Genomic DNA, 20,836 nt, shown 5'->3' on the forward strand with positions numbered 1-20,836 from the left:
CAAGGGTCTGCCGTGGGTGGATTTGATGGAATAATTTATACGAAGCCTCCTTACCCGTATTTGTTATATAATACATTTTTTACCAATCAATCTGTTTTATAAATGAGTTCAGTATATTGTAACTGCAAGGATACTGTCAGCTTGCAGTATAGATGTATTATTGCATCCATGGCTCAAAATATCCTTTCCCTGTAGTTTTGATAGATGCTGTAAATTCTTCCAGTGTTTATAATGGATGATTGTTACAATTCTTGAACAGAACCAATATTTCCTTAGGAATTAGATTAATAACAGTGAAATTCTGATTGGAACTAATGGTGATATAGCTATTAACAAAGTCAATATAATTATATATTTCACCATCAGCATTGATTGTTTAGAGGGGGGTGTGGTGGCGCAGCAGGTTTGGCCTGTGCCCAGTCTCTGGCGGGTCTGGGGTTCGAGTGCTGCTTGGGGTGCCTTGTGATAGACTGGTGTCCTGTCCTGGGTGTGTCCCCTGGTGTGTTGCCGGGTTAGGCTCCAGCTCACTGCTATCCCGCTCAGGACAAGCAGTTTCAGACAGTGTATTAATTGTTTAACCCAAATTATTCCATTTTGGACCCAGTTTTCAAAATTTTTTTTTATTTCTAACTTTTATATACCTATTGTTCCAGAAGGAGTATTTCTGTGGGAAAGTGACCATGTAAGAAGTAGATGTTTATAAAAACTAGCAAGCTTCAAGGGGCTTTTCCAGTCAAAACTGCACTTAGTAAAAATTCTATACAACTACTTTTTAAAATAATTTACAGATTATACACCAGATTATTTTTACATATTTAGCTGAAACTTTTTGTTCCAAAGCAGCTTACAACTATTTACCCATTTATACAGCTGGGTAATTTTGCTGGAGCTATTTAGGGTAAGTACCTTACTCAAAGGTACCGCAGCAGGAGGTGGGATTCAAACCAGCACCCAGCAGCCAAACACATTTAAATAGTTTGGTTTTCCTACTAGATGAAGGTGGTATGTCTGTAGGCTTTCGGTGGAACGCTAAGGAAAGCACATCCCCTTGTGGTGGTGCCAGTCCAGTTGTGCTCTGCAATCAATACCATGTAAGACTTGCCAGACAGCAGCTACATGTGGAACAAGAAGTTTTAATTTTGTCATCCAAAATTTTAATCATTTGTTGGGATTGGATTTTTAACCAAATCCAGACTTTCTTTTTACATATGCAACTTATAGCTGTGCAAAACTTATTTCTCTAATGGAAGTGGAACCTGGAACACCGATCCAAAGGAGTCTGGTTATCGACTTGTCGTGTTAAATTGTGTAAAGTAGCAATCATCTGGAATGCTGGTATAAACTTCTTTCTCCAGGTACTTTCTCCTGCAGGGGAAAAATTGTAAGTTACATGTGTGGGCTCCCAGGTTAAAACTACAATTATTTACTATACTAATTACTGTGCAACAACAGGATGACTTAATCATTACCACACCAACATTACAGTACTTCTAGGGCTAAACTCCCCCATCCTCTACTGCTTGGTCACCTTCAGTGCGCTGCACCTGTACCCAAAGCTTGCATCCGTCCTCAAGGTTCATGTACTGGCTTTTCTTACTGCTTCGCTTTTAAGCAATTGCACGGATAGCAGAACACCTTGCCTGGTGTTCCGAGTGTGAATTGGGCTCTAATTTAAAATATACGGTAAGAAAATAACGATAAAATATACGATGATACATCTAGGATTCTGACACTTGAAGGAGGTACTTGGATACTGTGTTTGGATGCAATCTCCCACTTTTTATCCTGACTGTAAATGCCAGAGGAGGTCTGGAAAATGCTGTACTCACTGTGCATTCTGAGCCTCTGCCAGTTGGGTGTTGGTGCGGTCCAGGGTGCGACGCAGCTGCCTATTGAGGCGAACCTGCTGGCGCTCCAGCAGAAGGGCAGTACGGGCTGCAGCCATGCGCATCGTGTCCTCTTGGAGCTCTTGCTGGTGTTGCTCAAGCTGGGCCCTCTGCAATAACCCCACACGGTGATGTGAGCGCTCACCTGCAGTTACTCTCTAACCAGAGCCGCCGGGATGGTTCCCAGTAAAGGACAAGCTGCAGTACCCTCATCCAGTTGAATTTATGTATCATAGCACTAATGACCTCCACCCTGAGTGGGCATCCAGGATGGTGGCAGTTTACCCTTTTGTCTTCCACCTGCTGCTGCTGGCAGTCTCTGATGTGCTTCAGCTGCTCAGCACTCATGCCTTTGTAGCTGCAGACTGGCACATTTGGGACTCCTGCAGTACTCTCGCTCAGCAGGGCACCCTGCAGATGGTTGAGGATCTCGGCATAGTTTTCTTCCTCCTCCTTCAGTCGGTCCTGCTCACGCTTCTCGGCCATCTCTGAAGCCTGGCAGGAGAATGGGGGTAGGGGGCAGGGCAAAGAAGCCTTGACTCTGGATCCAAAACATCTAATCAAACTAGACCTGGGGTATGCTCTCGCACCTTGGCCTGATTGAAGTTTTTAGTTGCCGTAGCGACAGCCCTCCTGTGTTCCTCCTCGATCTTCTGGAGCTCCACAGCTCTGTGGTCAAGCGTGATTCTGTTCTGATCATATTCCTGTTCTATGATGTGGGCAGGTCAGGAAAGAGACATGAGAGACCAGAGCGCACAGTAGGACTCATCAGCTCACGGCCTGGAAAACACAGCTTTAGGAGGGAGTTGCTCCAGCCGGACAGTGAGGCACCTGGTTAAACCTTTTTCTTTCAACTGAAAACCTACTTGAAAACCCTTGGTGGCATGAGGAGAACTGGAAAGCCTCTTGACCTGCTAGTCCTGCTGCACAGTCTCTAAAGGAGACCTAAGACCAGGAGCCTCCGCAGGCCTCACGAGCCCCGGAGATATACCTGCTTGTTTCTGCTGCTGCTTGGCGGCCTTCTTCTCACACTGCTGCTGCAGGAACCATTCGCGGAGCTGCTCCTGCTGCTTCAGGTGTCGCTCGCTGCACTGAGGATCCTCCCCCAGTAACCCGGGCAGCATCATCTTCCCGTCGAGCTTCTTCAGCCGGTCGGGGTCGTTCAAGTCAAAATCGCGCCCGCTCTGGGGCTGCTGGCAGTCTTTTCGGAACTGGACTATAGAACTCTCGAGGTGACGCTGCTCCTTTCGCTGCCTCTGCTCCAGCAGACAGGCTCGGCGGTCATTGTGTACCAGCCCTGCAGCTGAGTTAAGAGCAGTAGGTCGTGAAGTGGTTAAAGTGTTCAAGGTCAAGTCCCAGAGGATCTTTTAATTATGCCATCGAGCAAACTGAGCCCGATCCTCCAGCTTTGTCTAAATGTACTTTAAACAAGATTTAAAAATGCCAATAATGGAGTAATATCTGTCCGTTGGTGACCCCTCTTAAAAAGGTCTTACATCTCTTTAACAATGAGGAAGTGGTAATCTGAAGAACAAGGGGAGCTGAGAAGATCAGCGCAGGAGTGAGTCCTCACCACAGGCCTGCAGGATCTCCGCCTCCATCCGTTCCTTATTTTTTCTCTCTTCCACTTGATAATCGAGAGCATCTTTATCGAGCTGGGTAGAGAAATGTTGCAATAAGCAGATCAGATTAGCGCACAAAGAACTATTTCAGTTCATTTTTCTTGACTGCTCTTTGTTTTCAGCGAGATCACCGACTCCACGCACGCAGGGAAGTTGTAGAGGATTGTGGATCACAAGTCCACTTTTCCTAACTTACCCCGATAGTTCGCACTTTGGCATTAAAAATCCGATCTTTCCGCTGGAGTTCCCGGTTTCGCCTCCTCTCGATGTTCGCGGCCGCTGCGCGCTCCACCTCCAGCGTAGTGCGGTTCATTCCGCCCGTCCGCGCTGCACAAATGCGACGTGTCGGCGGCGCGCGCGGACCAAGTAAACACAACGGTTGCTAGGAGACGCGACCGGACCGCGGCGTCAGGCGTCCCAGCAGGGTGTCTGTAAGCGGAAGTGGCTCATGGGGGATTTCCTGTCCAGAGGTAAGTCTAGTACATGACTGAGGGAAAAACGTGCTATAGGCGCCGGGGAAACATAAGAGAAATTCAGACAGAAGCAGCAGAACTGATTTGCTTACATTTTTTTCCCCAGTTTGGATTTAAACTGCAACAACAGTGCGGAAAAAAATTAAACTGCTACTTCATTTCGTTCCTTTTTGTCATCCATGAGTGAAAAGCACATTATCATTCCAGTGGTGTTCTGGTACAATTCCTACTGATCAGTGATTTATACTGAACTGTCATAGTCCACCTTTACGTAGCTTTCAATGTGTACTAGAGCACACACATTTTCTGAAACCGCTTGTCCCAAGCGGGGTCGCAGGGAGCCGGAGCCTAACCCGGCAACACAGGGCGTAAGGCTTGAGGGGGAGGGGTCACACCCAGGACAGGGCGCCAGTCCATCACAAGGCACCCCAAGCAGGACTCGAACCCCAGACCCACCAGGGAGCAGGACCCGGCCAAGCCCGCTATGCCACCGTGCCCGCCTGTACTAGAGCAGGCTGGTCCCATTTATTGCATACATTGCTGTTACTTCTCACATTGCTGAACACTGGTGCCAACTGGGTGTCTTTCTGGGGTTTTGTGTTAGTACGGGGTACAGAAGTGTGTGAAAAGAATGCGTGAAAACCGCAATGTAATATGGCGTAAAAATACACTCATCCATTCTGTCTGTTAACTTGCTCAGTGGTGGAAGAACACAGAAAAATGCCTGAACTGAGACTCTGTTACGTGCCGTATTTCTCTGGTTTTTCATCTGAAGCATTACCTGTTTACTGCTGTAGTACATAGTGCTCTGCTGCAACCACTTCCATCCATCCGTTTTCAAGATCCAATAGTCCTGGTCAGGGTTGCAGGACTCCGGAGTCTATCCCAGAATCACGGGACGAGGCTGAGGTGGGTGGCACCCTGGACAGTCATTACAGCTGTTAATATTTTTAGGTACAATTGTAATACCAAATTACCAGAGTGTACTAAAATGAGATGAAATCAAAAAGCAATAAGCCTAGATATATTTAAATCATTTAAAAATAGGAAAAATCTTTGCAAAAATAGGAAGCTACAATATGCAGTATTATACGTAAATTAAATGCAGAAGGTCCGGTTTAAAAGGTTTATGTGATCTCTCAGTCTCAGGTTTGTGTGGTTCCCACAAAAATTACACTGAATATGTTAAATTAAAAACATTGGACATTTTCATTTGTTTAATTCTAATTTTGTGCTCATAGTAAAATTTTCAATTCAGTACTTGTGATACCATTGTATTAGTCTTCGGACTCTCTCACCACAGACATATACAGTATGTGCTAACCAGTCTTCTTTCTACCGATAGAGTATATGACCGGTGGTGTAGCACCACACATCCTTGGCACACTGCACACAGGTTCCACTAGATCCTGCAGAAGATAAGCTCAAGGTTGCGGAAACAACGTTTCCAGCCAAGATCTCTGACTGTGAACAACCTTTAAACCCATTCAGGTTGTGGTATCACACACACACACACACAGAATAACACAAAGATACAAAAACACCATACCACAATTCCTTAAAGATATTAATATTATTAATTATACAAGTTAAAATCTTACCAAAATTTATTTAAATTGATACTCCGCTGCAATCATTGTTTGCATCCATAGAACATTGCACTAAAAGGTAAGACAAAACTATTTTTATTAATATATAACACATATGATGGGTTCCTTATGTTCATTTTTGTAACCAATCAGCTGTAAATTCAGGATGTTAACTTATGCACCACTTATCATTGACTCCAACAGGGACCCTATTGTTCACATTTTTGACAGTTACCTTTGTACAATTGCTTCAGCTAACTAAAAATACCTAGCGGTACAACATGAAAAATTATTTCCTAAATAACATTTTCTAAAAATAAGTCTACTGAATAAAAAATTGTCTGAAAATAAGAAAAACTAAGGAGCAAATAATCCTGGAAGTGGCAGATGAAGGAAGGCAAACTGGCTGCTTGTTTCCGTGGTCCAAAAATAGAATGAACCTGTGCGTAAGGATCTAATACTGCAATGCAAACTATTAACTGAAGGATAAAAAAAGCGCTAGAGTAACAAACAGAAGCATCACAGAATAATATACAAATTGTATAAAAATTATTTCCAAATCTCCGCAATATACAATAAATCCTTTTACTTTTAAAAATATGTACAACATGGACCATGCAGTCGATCACATAATTACAGTAAAAAATATAAACTATATATCTGACTAGTGTATACATTTAAAATTTGCTTAAAATATTAACCTTAACATTCCGGTAGTGGAATTTATTTATTTTCAATTATGGAAGTAGATTATTTTGACAAATATCATGACTAACAATACAGAGCAAAAAATATAAATACTTGCAATAACTTTTCAACAACAGTATCTTGTGAACCCACATTTGTCATCTCTTTATATATCGGCTTCTCTGCTTATAAACACAACTGGGTCCAGAAGTCTGTTCTCAAAAATCACAATCAATAAAAGCTTAATAAAGCATGTAAAAAATGTAAAAATCCGATAGTTTACTGATTTGTGCGCAACATGAATAATTCCTCATCTTCTTTCCACTTTCAGCTTTATTTCCACTTTAGTTTCCATGCCGTCGGAATGACTTCTCTTAGTTGCTCTCCCAGAACAACTAACACACACGAACCCCAGACACCAGCTCCAGGTGGTGTGGAAGGAGCGGAAATAAGATGCTCCTGCACTCCTGTTCTGCTTGGGTGTGTTTTACTGGTATCTTTGATCTCAGCACTTAAACACAGGCTGTGTTCACTCCTCAAGAGAGAATTTTGAGAAAACAGAAGTGTGAAGAAAAAATGCTTGCTAAAAGTTTAAATGTTGAGATCTTGAGGAGCAAGAGTATTGATCACTGCATTGATCAGTATCCAGTGCTACACATTCTCTATTATACCTCCTTGGAGATGAAGGAAATCCTTGAAAGTAAAGATATATCCAAAAAAGTCCTTTATTTTCCAGACCGTCCTTCACCACAACCTACTGTACCCCAGCTCCCTGCCAGCCGACAGCTCAGCGAAGGCAGCCACCTCTCTCTTTTCCACATCATACAACTAACCTGGTAAATAATATCTAATAGTAAATATACAAATCATGGAAATATAAATAAATAGAAATAATCGTAAGTGATTTGGGGCAAGCACTGCAGGAAGATCCCAGGGCCTCAATGTCTGTGTTCGACTAGCTCCTGGGGCTTGATGATAATGTGGATGGCCCTTTCTCCACCAAGCCCTGCCTTGCTAATGGCCTCCTGCTGAAGTCCAGATACATCCTCAGATGTCTTCTCCTCCGTCGATGCCCCGATGGGCCTCAGACGTTCTGACATTGAAGGTATGGCGTTCCTTCCAGAATTGTCTCTCCTATTCTTCTCCATTCCACTGGTTACTATGATATTAAAAGGTAGACATATATATTTAAGTTCAATGGGTCTTTGAGACTGAATACAAAACAGCACTCTGGACTCAAATAGGTTTAAAGTGTAAGTGGCAAAGTAGGCGTCATCAAAAGTGGCAGAGGTTACGAAGGGACTTTTCTTTTCACCTGTCCTGTTACTGGCTGTCTTGCATTGTGCGTGTTCGTAGCTGTTGTTCAGGGAACTTGGGGTCTCAGTGTGCTTTCTAGCAGTCCAGGTCTTGGGTCGAGTCTTATAGATGCGAGCCCCCTGGATCCACTTGTGATGCATTGCCTCATTTGGTGTCATGCGCTTGTTGGGATTCCACCTGTACAGTACAGATGCCAAGACTCAAAAAAAGTGTGTGCAGCAGAGGACCAGACAGCCCAGTGACACTCTTCTGAGATAAACAGTTTCCAAAACATACGTACGTTAGGCAGCGTCTTATGAAGTCCAAAAACAGGGGATCGTTGGTCTTCAGCACAGTGGCTAGGTCTTTGGAATTGGGCCGTCTCCTCCGCCCCTTACTGTTTGTGATATGTCTAGGATAGCCCCGTGCATCTGTAGCCATCGCAGATTAACAGCTCAGTAATTCATAAGGATAAAAGCACCACCACCAAAAGCAACGACAACACTGTTGAGTGGATGTGGATGCAAGGAAAACACTGTGTGAAAAAGTGGACTTCTTGAAAACCTACCAAAAAATAGTTTCCTTCGAGATGCAGTCTGGACAAAATCCTTTGGGGGCATTCCAAAGATCTGAAACACAAGGTAGGTGACAATGTTAAACTTTTTAAAGCAGTGGGACACATAATTACAGATCTTTCCTAAAGGGTCCTGTGTCTTTTCAGTATCCTTGCTCTGGGATACAATCTACCAGTGAGGAATATTCTGGTATGGTACCTCCATGATGCAGGCCATCTGCTCCCACTCACTCTCCCCTGGGAAGAGCGGGTAGCCGGTGTAGAGCTCGGCTAGGATGCAGCCCAGGCTCCACATATCAATGGCCATGCTGTAGGAGTGGCCCAAGATGACCTCCGGTGACCGGTAGAAGCGGCTCTGAATGTATGTGTACACTACAATTGAAATGATGTAGAGAGTGACAGAAAACATATGGCACGTCACGCAAGTCTATGGAGAAGTTAGCTCTCATTGGCTTAAATATGCTCATTATCAACGATTACCCCATTCACACACTTACACAAACACACTTGCATGCACAGAATTCAAGTTGTCTGCCTACCTCTCTGCTGTTCATAGCAGCTTGAACCAAAATCAACCACTTTGATATTTCCCACTCCTTTCTGTGACAGGACAATGTTCTCCTTCAGAAAGATCAAATCCAGATGTAGATAAACTGGTGGTTCAGACATTTAAAAATGAAAATAATAAATAACACCCAAGACATCATTTGGATGGCCTGTCTCCTCCTCCTTTGGCTTCACAAAAACCAACATCTTAGAGTACCAAATGACTATGTTCTTACACTGTAACAAAGTACTAAGAAACTTGTACAGAAAGCCTATACTGTGTGCTGACGATCCTCACCGGCTTAAGATCGCAGTGGATGATCTTCTCTCTGTGCAGCATCTGCAGGCACCTAAGCAGAGAGAATGCATAGCGGCGGACCTGGGTCATGCTGAAGCCACGGAAGTTGTTCTTCTTGATCAGTTCATAAAGGTTCATCCTGCACCAGGACAGAAGGCCAAGGAAGGTGAGTTCAGACTTTTGAGCAAACCATTTTCATCGCCACCATTATAATCATACAATCATATTTTCATCCCAGTATTTAAACTGACATTGTGGGCATGTCACCTCACTGAAGGGTAATGTAAACATTCATAGCAAAGTGAGTGGTTAAGAAAACACGCTGACAAATATCACTGATAGTGTAAAAGACAAACAAACATCCTGCCACTTGTAATGAGATCTCTCACATCAGGACAGGCAAAGCTAATGCCATAATCAAGGCATTAACTAAGGGATCGAGTGTCAGTAACACTAGACTTGATCAGCCTCCAAAGGTCAGCTGAACTAACAAAGGTGTTTTCTCTGAATTTAAACATTCCTCCAACCAATCACCCCTTCTTCTGCACCTTAGTCTAGAAATGAGAACCAGAACAAGCTCATTCTGCTGTCACCAGCTACCAACAGTAACCCACACTGGGCTAAACCACACGTCATCCAGACGTCTTGAAAGCGACTTTAATGAGCCGTCACGCTTCGAAGGTAAGATGCCCTAGTTTCTCTTTTTGAAATCCCTTATTCCTTTTATATTCTTCAGAAACAATTTCCATAGATGAGCTTTAGATCAAAAGTAGAGTCTGATCAGAGTTTGTTGTATTTTAGGATTTCTTAATAAACGAATACTGTATTCAGGTCTGGAAACAAATACCTTTATATACTTCCATGAAAACGTATGAGATGCATAAAATATTTCTGTCAGGAAATCAATATCTCTCCAATATAGCTGTGAGCTTAGATGAACATTTCTTTCTCAAAAGAACCCTCAAAGTGACAGAGGGGTTTATAGACAAGTAGGATGATTTTATTTAATCACGTACTAACATTACCTTGTAATCCATGTTCTCAGTCATCCCTAAGTGAGGCTGAGTGCTTACTACTTACCCAAGAAGCTCAAACGAGATACAAAGATGATTGCGGAAGTAGAAATACTCTTTCATGTGGATGACATTATAGGAATTGTCTTTGTCCCTCCTTCTCACTGCATCCAAGATCTTCAGCTCAACCAGAGCTTGGTTGTGGAACCTGTTCTCACAAGATCATAAGGAAAAGGTATGTTTCCATATCTGACAAAACCAAAGACTTGACCCTTTTAAAAACCTGAAGACTGAAGCAATGTACCATGTTTAAGACTAAAATGTCACATTCAGGATTGTCCAGCTGTGAACATTAGTAATAAATACTGAGAAGTTGATGAGCTTGTACCTTTTCACAAGACTATAGCTGTCTGCTATTCTCAAACTACGGTTGCAGTAAAAGTCATTTTTAAAGGGGTCATGAAAGAAACCGCACTTACCTTTTCTTGTTCCGAATAACCTTTATAGCAACCATCTCATTGTTTTTGTGATCAACACATTTCAGCACTTGACCAAAGGATCCTTTGCCTAACACCTCCAGTACTTCATAGCGATAGGCAATGTGGTCGTGCAATACCTGTAAAACCACAGGATCCAAGACAGTCATGGCCTGTCATGGTCTTTCGGGGATGACTGTTCCTCAGTCTTTTTCCAGTTGACTTTGCACCCAAAGAGAAAACTGCATGATTGCCATGTGTCAAAAAGTTAAGCTCTTCAATCAAAATGGTTGCTGACATTTTCACTTCTTACACCAGTACATCTTCTCTATACAGTCTTTCCCTTAATGCCAACGTAATACTCATGCTCCCACTGTGGTAGTGTGCTATGTTTTTGAAGGTCACTCAGCAAAACAGAGCAGTCATTTCTCACAACCTCACAAGGTTATAACAAGCCGCCATTACCTTGATGTAGCTGCCATGCTCATCATCGTACCCAGAGTTCTGCGGTGTGCCATGGGAGGCCTCAATTTTCTTTGTATCCAGACCGAGGTACCAGATTTCTGAATAGTCCAAAATCTCTTCTTGCTCATACTTTGTCAGCCGATCCTGGGAGTGTTTCAGAGCCTCTGCATGGGTTGGAGGGCATTGGGGTAAATGAGGTAATCAATGAATAGACACCTGCACGTGGCACAACTCTTTGTAAAAAGTGCTACACTCAGGTATCCTCTTTTTCCATCACAGCTCCCTAGGTAATGCATCAATTTCTTGTGATGGTCCTGAAGAACACTCTTTCTCACTTACTAACATACATAACACTATTCTATTTGACACTTGACAAGTATTTTCTTGACATCACGGGCCAAAGAATTAGACCTGGCTTCTAGTTCACACTGCACCTGTGGGCAACAAAGGCAACCTCAGTCCTTCAAAGAATCTCTCTTTCTCCTGCTCCTTCTCCTGCTCTTTCTCCAGCTTGTTGACCAGGTTCTTGGGGCTGGAGGGCACAGACAGCTTCTCCAACAAAGGGCTGAAGTTTGTGGGGAAGTGAGGTCCCCTTGGAATCTCCTCCTATAAATTGAGAGGGGTCAAAGTGGTCAGCCTTCACATAATTTCTCTGCATTCACAGGGGTGACAAATACAAGCGGCAACAGAGTTTTACAGTTATACAAATAGTGCATATTAATTCTTTCTTTCATTCTCAAGGCTATGCCATGAATCAGTATCCCATGAAATAACTTCCAAAGTAACTTTTCTGTATGCTGAGCAGAAAGAATAAAATACATGATGTTGTATCATGGAGAATTTCATAAAATGAAGTATTATGAAAACATGGACTCTACATCTGATGCTAGAGGGTTATGTTTAAGTACCTTGTTGGTAACATGGGGCAGAGTGGCATCCATATGGTGCTGGGGCTTGGCATTGCCCAACACCACCCTCTTAGCGGGAGTCTCCAGCTGTGGCAGGGTGCCCATGGTGGATTTCAGCTTCTGCCAGATGGAAAGAAGAACAGTAAGGATAAGAAAAACAGACAGGCAATGACCATAGGTGTTGCTAGATGTTCCAGACAAAAATCTGTGGTCAGACACTCATAAAACATATGTGAAATGTGTCACACAGTGTTGGACAGACCTGATCCCAAACACTCTTCTAAACTCAGACCCTGGGTAGTATTTTACCATGGCCCAGGCTTCCCAACTTTACATCTCCCCTAGCAACAGGGCAAATCATCTGACAGGATTTGGGGATGCAAGTGCCTGCAGGGTCTCCCCTGGCAGAGGACGGAATTACCCAACAGCACTGAGAATGACACAGAAACAAAGGCTGGAGATCTAGGGCCTGACAGGGATTCTCAGTACTGCCACAGCAGGGGGGCACTAAACATGAGAAGCTGCCCTCACCCCCCACACCCTAGAGCTCCAGTCTGTAGGTCATGCAGCAGCCAGGGCTGCCTTGGTGCCAGACAGACTATAGAACGTTGCAGTGGGTTCATCCATTGTGTCTCTATTGATTCTGTTGCATAAAGTGGTGCCCTATGAAAAGAGACTGAATTAACAAACAGATCACAATCCATCTACAAGCTTAACAGCACAGCCCTCTATCTATCTACATAAAGACTGGATGTGTGTTTCCACAGCTGAGATGGGTTTAACCTGTTTGAAGAACATACCTTCTGGTCTGCCCTGGATTTTGGTGGGGGTTTGTAGAGACCTATCTGCTGAAAGGGCCTGTTGGGTCCTGGGCAGATATTGTCAGTCTGGAGTCTGTGTGAGTGAGAGAAGGCATCAGGTCTTCCTCCCTGTACGAGAAAGAAAGGTTTGAGGTTTTAATTTTTTCAAATCCCTCTTTGAAAACCTACCGTACAACGTTCTGTCTGCTTCACCTGTGAATTCAGAACAGGCAACACTTGGCATTTTCAGATTCCCTGAAATCATGATAAATTGTCTGGATGGATTTCATTAAAATCTTTATTTTTGACAGTTCGCTGCCAGGGCTCTTTCAGACCAATGCAAGGGGAGCAGCTGAGTAAGTGCCAGACAATGGACAGCAAAAATTATTATCCCTGCATTCCTTGGCTTCTCTAGTTTTGGAGAGAGCTCCGTCTGGGGCAGTTAGCATTTTGAGCGAGAGCATAAAGGTGCTAAGCTGTCTGTTAGCCTGCAGCATGTGACCTAGCTGTGGTAGGCTAACCACTCTGACCCAGACTGGTACACACTCAGCCCAGGACAGCACAGCAGTTCTAGAGGATGGGACTGAGGACAAGGGGACACACTACAGGAAACAACTACTCAATGAAAAGTGTCCGAAATAAAAGGGCAAGGACAAATAATTTACCTTTTGACAGTTTTTTTTTCTTTTCTCAAAGGTTAGAAATGTATTCGATCATGTTGTCCCAGCAGATTTACGTTTAAATGTGGTCCAGTAAACTTGTACTGAGGCTATCACTAGGACCACTGGGACTAAGTACTACTACTACCAAATACAACATATTCGGCAAAGAAATGCATTTGAATTTAGTGATCTACACTCGAATGACAATTGTAATGAATTCTGGAATGTCTGAACACCCTTCTGGAAGTTTTTAGAAAGTGCTATGTGATCACTCCTGTGATATATTGTAACCTTTTGACCTTGAGCCCTTGCCCTATGTATGTGGACATATTTGCAATTTCTTAGTCTACTGTCTCTACCTGTCTGTTGCTGTGACCCTGTGCTATTCAAAAAAATCTTTTTTTAATGTGGTCAAAAAGGCTTAATCCATTAGGTTTTCAAGAATTTTGTCTAGGTAGTAAAACTGAATTTTTACACACGCAATGTGAGCAACCGCTTGTCCTGAGTAGAGTCGCGGCAAGCCAGAGTCTAACCTGGCAACACAGGGTGCAAGGCTGTAGGGACACACCGCAGATGGGACGCCAGTCTTCCGCAAGGCACCTCAAGCCGGACTTGAGTCCTAGACCCAACACAGAGCATGCCCCAGCCAAACCTACTGCGCCACTGTCTCCCCCTTACAGACCTTTTAATAAAAACATATAGAGTGAACAAGCTCTCGGAACTAGGTTAATAATAAAATTGACATCTGAAGAAGGCAATCCTACGGCCTCTGCCTTCCCAGAAGCAAGGGCAGGATTAGCAGACAGTAGACTACAGCTGTAAGTCATATGGGTCTAAGTAGGTCATTTAGTCTGAGGGTCAGTAGGGCAGTGGGGTCTGGAGCTGAATCTGAACTAGAGCAGTACCTAGATACTCCGCAGCTGTACCCTGTGTACCGCCAGGTACAAAAAGACTCCAATTATTCCAGATGCCTATAACTTTCATCCTGCCAGATCTTTACACTACTTTCCAAAGATCCCTTACACAGGGTCCCATACAATGAAAAACCACTACAACAGCTTATGAAAATATACAGAAGTTCCTCATATAATGGAGTTAATCTCTTCTGTGAAATTATTGTGAGGCCCGTTTCAACTGTGAGGGGGTCAATTTATCACTATTTCTTAGGGAATATGTTTTTTTTTTTACATCCCAGACAAAAGTTTCCGGAATAAGTCTGCTCCTCAAAAATTAATTAAAATACCAAAATAAATTTTTTTATGCATGACACTGACAAAACCAACATTTTCTAATGTTTAAAATAATTATTATATCTAGCTTGTCTTTTGATGTTGTATTTCCATTCACCCATCCATTATAATAACTGGTTGTCCAGCGCAGGGTTGTGAACATCAAGTCTACCCAGGAAGCACAGGGCACGAGGCAGGATATGCTCTGGACAGTGGGATTTTGATTATATTGTCAACATCTTTGAGCTAAAATAACAAAGTTCATAGGAAAGATTACCTATATTTTTCACTCTGGAAAGCTTGCTTGCAGATACTGCACCATTAGTGTACATGTGCTATGTATTACAGGGCAGCAAGTTCAAATCCTATTCCTACTGTAGTGCCCTAAGGCACTTACCCTGACTTGTTCCAGTAAAAATTACCTTATTGTATAAAAGTGTTGTGTTCCTCAGTGTTATCCCTCATCAGTCACCATTTCTGTATATAACATGTATAAAACACAAGTTTCATGTGTTCCACCCTGCTCCCAAAAACAAAACTGATTTAAGTTACAGTGATCTGAATAATTGAGTTCATTTTTACGTGTTTCAGTTTATTTCTAAGACCCAAAGGAGCCAGGGTTGCATCCCACCTCCTGCTGTAGTGCCCTTGAGCAAACAAAAAATAAACTATTGTAAGACCAGAGACTCAAAGCAGATCTAGCAATGGGTGTAGTATTGTGTGACGCACACACACTGTCTGAAACCACTTGTCCCACGTAGGATCGCAGGGAGCCGGAGCCTAACCCGGCAACACAGGGCGTAAGGCTGTAGGGGGAGGGGACACACCCAGGACAGGACGCCAGTCTGACACAAGGCACCCCAAGCGGGACTCGAACCCCAGACCCACCGGAGAGCAGGACCCGGTCAAACTCAGTGCACCATCACACCCCCCTTGGGTGAAACAGTAATTTAAAATATATTAATGCAACTCAAATAAATGAAGCAACTTTGCCAGAGAAGTCACTGGAAATGTTGCTTCTTACTTATTTCCTCATTAAGCAATAAAGTGAAAAGCAAGTAAATGAAATTATGACTCTGATCTCTGTTTTGTCAGTGAAACCTAGTCTAGGAACTCTGACACAATTCCATTAGTTGAAGCTGCATTGGAAGGTTATAACTATTTCCACGAATCTTGTATTGTCGGTCAAGGAAGAGGACTTGGAGTTCTCTTCAGTAACAAACTGCCACAAGAAATCTCAGTAACTTTGCACACTTCCTTAGCTATAGATGTTAAATCCAGACCTAGCATAATCATTCTACTTATCTGTTGACCCCCGGAGCCCAGATGTACATAGAAGAGGACACTGGCAGACCACTCCTGTCCCTCCCTTGCATTGAAAACCACACGAGCGGTTGCTATGAGTCGGGACTGACTCGATGGCACTTCCACTCATCCATTCAAATTTTAATTAGACTGATTGCGTTAAAAACTTGGGCACTTTATTCAATTAACATTTGGCTGTAATGTTGCTGCATTATTGAGGTCTTTCTTGGTCCAGTTGAGAAATATAGGTAAACTGAGGCCCAACAGAAAAGCTGGCCTATGTCTTCATCTCAGACTGAATCGATTACTGTAGTGCTTTATTAACAGGCTGTCCGTGTCGGACTGTACCCATCCGGGAACTGAGTCGGAATGGTGCTGCTAGGATTGTTACTAGAACCGGGGAATATGACCCGATTAGGTTCTGAAGTCTGGACACTGGCTTCCGGTAAATTTAGAGGTGTATTTTTTCTCCATTGCATATGCACTATGAAATATGCCCAGGAAGTGTGGGCAGCCACATGTAGTTGGACCCCCAGAGTTCCCCCCCCTTCCTTGCAGTATCCCAGTGTAGATAAAAATACAATTTAAAGCTCAAAAACTGTGACACTCCATTATGCCAATAAGTAATTTCTAAAAGAAGTGTATATACTAACTATAGTATGTAATCAGTTTTAATTTTTCACACGGGAAGGTTACAACCCATGAGCATGAGAGAAGAAAAAACTAAATTACAGAAAGTGCCGTTTGTAGGCAGAGAACTTGTGAAATACCTGTGGAAAAGACACTAATCATGATGCACGCCTTTCTCACCTTGTCACTGATGTCTGGAAGCATTCCGTTAAACCTCCGTCCCATTATATAAGTTATTCATCGGGAAAAATGAGGAGAGCTGCATACAAGCATTAAAGGCAGAGACTGACTGAGCGCTCAGCGCCGACGCATGATCCTGATAGCGCTCGCACCCTTCCTTCCGTAACGTTGCGGACTCGCAGCAAATCCGAGCCAAGGCTCAGTTCCCCCGGACCGTCGGATGAGGGACTGAAGTGTCCCACGTGCCGGAGAAGAAGTGTCCTCGTGCTGTTCGCGGGAGGTGGGAAAAGCCGCGCAGTGCGATGAACGGAAAGCGGTGGGTGACTCTGCGCTGCGCTCCACCGCCCACAGACGGTGTGCGTCTCCTCCGACACGCAGTCCGACCGTGTGTGTGTGTGTGTGTGTGTGTGTGTGTGTGTGTGTGAGTGAGTGAGTGAGTGAACTCGGCTCGATGCTCCTATACTGTGTTATCTCCACTGTTCTCGGTTAAGTTTTGTCTTAACTCATCCCTTCTACAATCATTGCATTCACACTTTTTCCCATTTATTTACCACACGGTTATTAATAATATCTACCATTGATTGTAATTTCATACGGAGAAACGAAATTGATTGTATTTTTGTAAATTTGGAGTAACAACCTACACTTTTACTTACTCCCCTGTCGGTGTACGGCAGAGCAACGACGTGGCACGCGCACACACCCACTACCGTTTACCGCCCGTCCAGGGGGGAGTCGCGGCAGTCCGGACCCTATCCTGGAAACACGTGATTAGGCAGGGTCCTCCTCAGAGCGCACACAGACACGCGCACACGCTCGCGCGCAGGAGCAATTTACAGTCGCCCATCCACCAGAAACAGGTGTCTTACTTAGGACTGTGTGGGAGGCAATCGAGAACCTAGAAAGAAACCCAGCCGAACACACAGTAGTAAAAAGTCTGACAGCGAACCGGTCCAAACGAGTTAGAACAATGAAGAGAGTTTGACCTCCACTGTCTCAGAGTTGGCGCTTCGCTGCGCTGCGCTCACGGTCCGGCTTCTGTCTGGTCGCCATGGCAACTCCTGTCAACCGCCCAGTGGAACACAGCCTGTGGGATAATTAACCTGCCACTTCTCAGGCTGTCCCTCCAAAAGTTACAAGGATTTAACAATAAATGATGTAGCTCTCTCATATATTCCTGCATGCTTGAATCAATTAAATGCCCGCTTATTCTTTAATAGAGCTCATTTCATAATGACAAACAACAATGCACTGCAACGGGGGAATTTATGGAGGTAAACAATAGTCCTCATTCTTTGATAGATAAAAGATGAATGGAATGCAGAACGAAACACACACACACACACACAATTTCAGAACCGCTTGTCCCATACGGGGTCACGGGGAACCGGAGCCTACCCGGTAACACAGGGCGTAAGGCCAGAAGGGGAGGGGACACACCCAGGACGGGACGCCAGTCCGTCACAAGGCACCCCAAGCGGGACTCAAACCCCAGACCCACCGGAGAGCAGGACTGTGGTCCAACCCACTGCGCCACCGCACTCCCCCAGAACGAAACAAGATTTTTGAAATATTTATATGAAATATTAATGAAACACGAGGCATTCATTATTAATGAAGAGATTAATGAAACATTTCCAGTGTCGCCACTGCAAGCACAGCATCACTGAGCTATTAATCAGTTCCACTTTTCGTAGTGCTGTACTGGAGAGTAGAACAGTGTAGAGAGACCATGTGAACCCGCATAGCTTTCTAGAGTGAGACTCCCAGGAGAAATGTGTACTCCTCCACAACAATCATCAGAGCGTGGTCTGTCTCCGCTGCAGGGTCTCCCCCGACTCAGTCTCACAACTTCACTCCTCGTTCAACCTGGTCTCGGGATATGTCACTGGGGCATAGACAGTAATGCACCCCAGCAAGCAGAGGTTCACTTTACATCCATCCTGGGTGCAGTCCATGACACAAATAGTTTTAATTATCAACAAACCCAACATATCAGTACCTCAGCATCAAAGATTTCAGACATCATATTACAGTGACCAAACATCTCATTTATTTTTCATACTTGACCTCATCAAAGTAACTTAATACTGTAATACCTGATCACTGTGTGCAGAGATCACTTATCCCAGGCATCAAATCTATTTCACAGGGTACAAAAATAATAAGTGAAAAATCAGACTTAATCAGTAACTATAAGTAACAACAACGCTAATTCAGTCTTTCAGCATTACATAAATTAGCACATCACGGGCATTTGTATGGTGTGAGTGATACCATAGCGTTAAAAGTACAAGTACTCACTGTAATGTGACCTTGAAAAACAATAACTCATTGCCTACTGGAATTCCATAAGATACAACCATCCCTAACGACGAGAACAGCTATGTTTTACCTAGCCTATTTTTGTGGAGTTGGACCATTTACATAAGTAATATAAATATTTGAGCAGCGAGGACTGAAAAAATGTCCCTGAAGGAAAGACAGCAACATACAAAGCAATAACTGATTCTATTATAACAAACACATCATAGGGCATCAAGTGATCTGCCGTGTTGGGTCAAAAGCAGAAACCTCTTAATGCTGGAAAGCAGCTAAATGTTTTCTCTTTTTTCCAATGGGTCTTTCCGAAAGAGCATCCTTTGGTGTCAGCCTGCTAGAAATGGACAGGGTTAAACTCTGTATTGGCCCGGTGGACACACCTTCCTGGGACTCTGTTCTGTATTTGATCGATGGGCACACTGACATAGGGCTACACACTGTATTGGACCACTGGACACACACACACACACCCAGAGCTGCTCGCTGTATTAAATGACTAGATACAATGCCTAGCCCCAGGTGTGTGTATGTGCCCCTTTGTGAGGCATACACCTGGAGGTACAGTGTGTGTTCAAGTGGGCAGCTTCTTCCAAAAGAAGTAACTGATGAGAAGACCACACTATAAAACTGAATTTAATCGAATTGAAGTTCAGTCTTTATGGTGATGTACAACAATATGCTGCACAGGCTTTACCAATAGAAACTTACAGTAAGTAAAGATGCTGTTCACACAGATCATGCTTGTGATTTCTGCAAAAGTACAAGATGGAGAGAGAGAGAGAGAGAGAGAGAGAGAGAGAGAGCGAGAATGAAGAGATATAGAGGGGGAAAAGAGAAAGATCACCCTGCCCCCGCCATGCCCCATCTTCTCAGTGTTTGCCAAACACAAATTACCTTTGGTTGCACCCTCCGGCTCCCGCGCACCACCCCCCCACAGCAGCCATGCAAGAAGCTAAAGCTGCAGCAGGCGGGTGAGGTCTCATCTGCCCGCATGGCTGGTCTCCCCCATGCTGCCGTGCCCGTGGCACGCTCCCGCAGCACTGCTCCACCAGCAGAAAAGGAAACGTCCTCCTCTAACAAAGCGTATGAGTCGCCCTCCTGTGTGTAGCTCCAGTCCCATCACCCGTTCAGCCTCCGTCCCTACAAAGGGTGCACTGTGCCTTTGGGTTCTAACAGCTGTTCAGACCCACTCCAGACCAATAGATGTGTGGAGAAATACTCTAGTCCAACAGAGTAATCCAGGCAATTCCTGCTGCTCATTCCTCTTCAGCTTCTGCTCGCCTCCTACCGACTCCACCCGGCTCCTCCTGTCCACTCCTGTTTCGGTCTGGGAGGTAACAAAGCAAGCGGAGAGAGAACTGTGCTCACAAGAAGGATCTGCAAGGGTCTTGGAGGAAGTGCCGAAAAGCAGAGCAGTTGATGGGTCCCTCTTTCCAGGTAGGTGCACTACTTCCTCCTGGGACAGTGACAAACAGCCTGGGTAGGTGGGAGTTTGGGTGGTGGAAAGGGAGTTTGTCCCAGGCTTCACTGCTGATGCGTCTATGCCTTTCCTTCCTGCTGTCTCCCGGAGACTGCGCCACTGGAGTTGTTGCAACTCCCCAGCACCGCCCACAGCCTCTTCCGCACGATCCCTATGGGACATCGTTCTCAGAAAAAGCCAGTGATACCCAAGTGGAACCTCACCCACGGTGCACATGATCAAGAGAGTGGGCTCCCCACGGTGACACAGTCAGTGAGAGAGCACCACATCTTTTACACTCCCCTTAGGATTGGCATGCAAACCCATGTTTATGTATCAAAAAAGTCTCCGTGTGTTTTTTTTTCATTCTTTGGCAGAGTTGTCACCCCGAATAAGCCATCTGTAAACCTAAATCA

At 44.2% G+C, this 20,836-nt stretch overlaps 2 protein-coding genes across 2 annotated transcripts; both read right to left on the reverse strand.

Annotated features, from left to right (window-relative positions):
• Nucleotides 1-937: 937 nt before the first annotated feature.
• On the reverse strand, nucleotides 938-3,865 carry ribc2 (RIB43A domain with coiled-coils 2). Its single transcript, XM_018726218.2, has 7 exons — nucleotides 3,705-3,865; nucleotides 3,460-3,541; nucleotides 2,878-3,189; nucleotides 2,477-2,595; nucleotides 2,172-2,381; nucleotides 1,830-1,996; nucleotides 938-1,365 (listed from the first exon to the last, which is right to left on the reverse strand). The coding sequence occupies exons 1-7, from the start codon at nucleotides 3,819-3,821 to the stop codon at nucleotides 1,284-1,286; spliced, it is 1,089 nt and encodes a 362-aa protein (XP_018581734.2). The 5' UTR covers nucleotides 3,822-3,865; the 3' UTR covers nucleotides 938-1,283.
• Nucleotides 3,866-7,172: 3,307 nt separating this feature from the next.
• LOC108918729 (dual specificity tyrosine-phosphorylation-regulated kinase 4-like) lies at nucleotides 7,173-11,986 on the reverse strand. Its single transcript, XM_018726217.2, has 12 exons — nucleotides 11,834-11,986; nucleotides 11,360-11,531; nucleotides 10,926-11,089; nucleotides 10,464-10,600; nucleotides 10,052-10,192; nucleotides 8,972-9,110; nucleotides 8,667-8,748; nucleotides 8,327-8,499; nucleotides 8,122-8,182; nucleotides 7,855-7,984; nucleotides 7,573-7,751; nucleotides 7,173-7,416 (listed from the first exon to the last, which is right to left on the reverse strand). Exons 1-12 carry the CDS (start codon nucleotides 11,936-11,938, stop codon nucleotides 7,196-7,198), a joined length of 1,704 nt encoding a protein of 567 aa, XP_018581733.1. The 5' UTR covers nucleotides 11,939-11,986; the 3' UTR covers nucleotides 7,173-7,195.
• Nucleotides 11,987-20,836: the final 8,850 nt, after the last annotated feature.

Source organism: Scleropages formosus, chromosome 21 (assembly GCF_900964775.1).
Source record: "Scleropages formosus chromosome 21, fSclFor1.1, whole genome shotgun sequence".
Lineage (NCBI taxonomy): Eukaryota > Metazoa > Chordata > Actinopteri > Osteoglossiformes > Osteoglossidae > Scleropages > Scleropages formosus.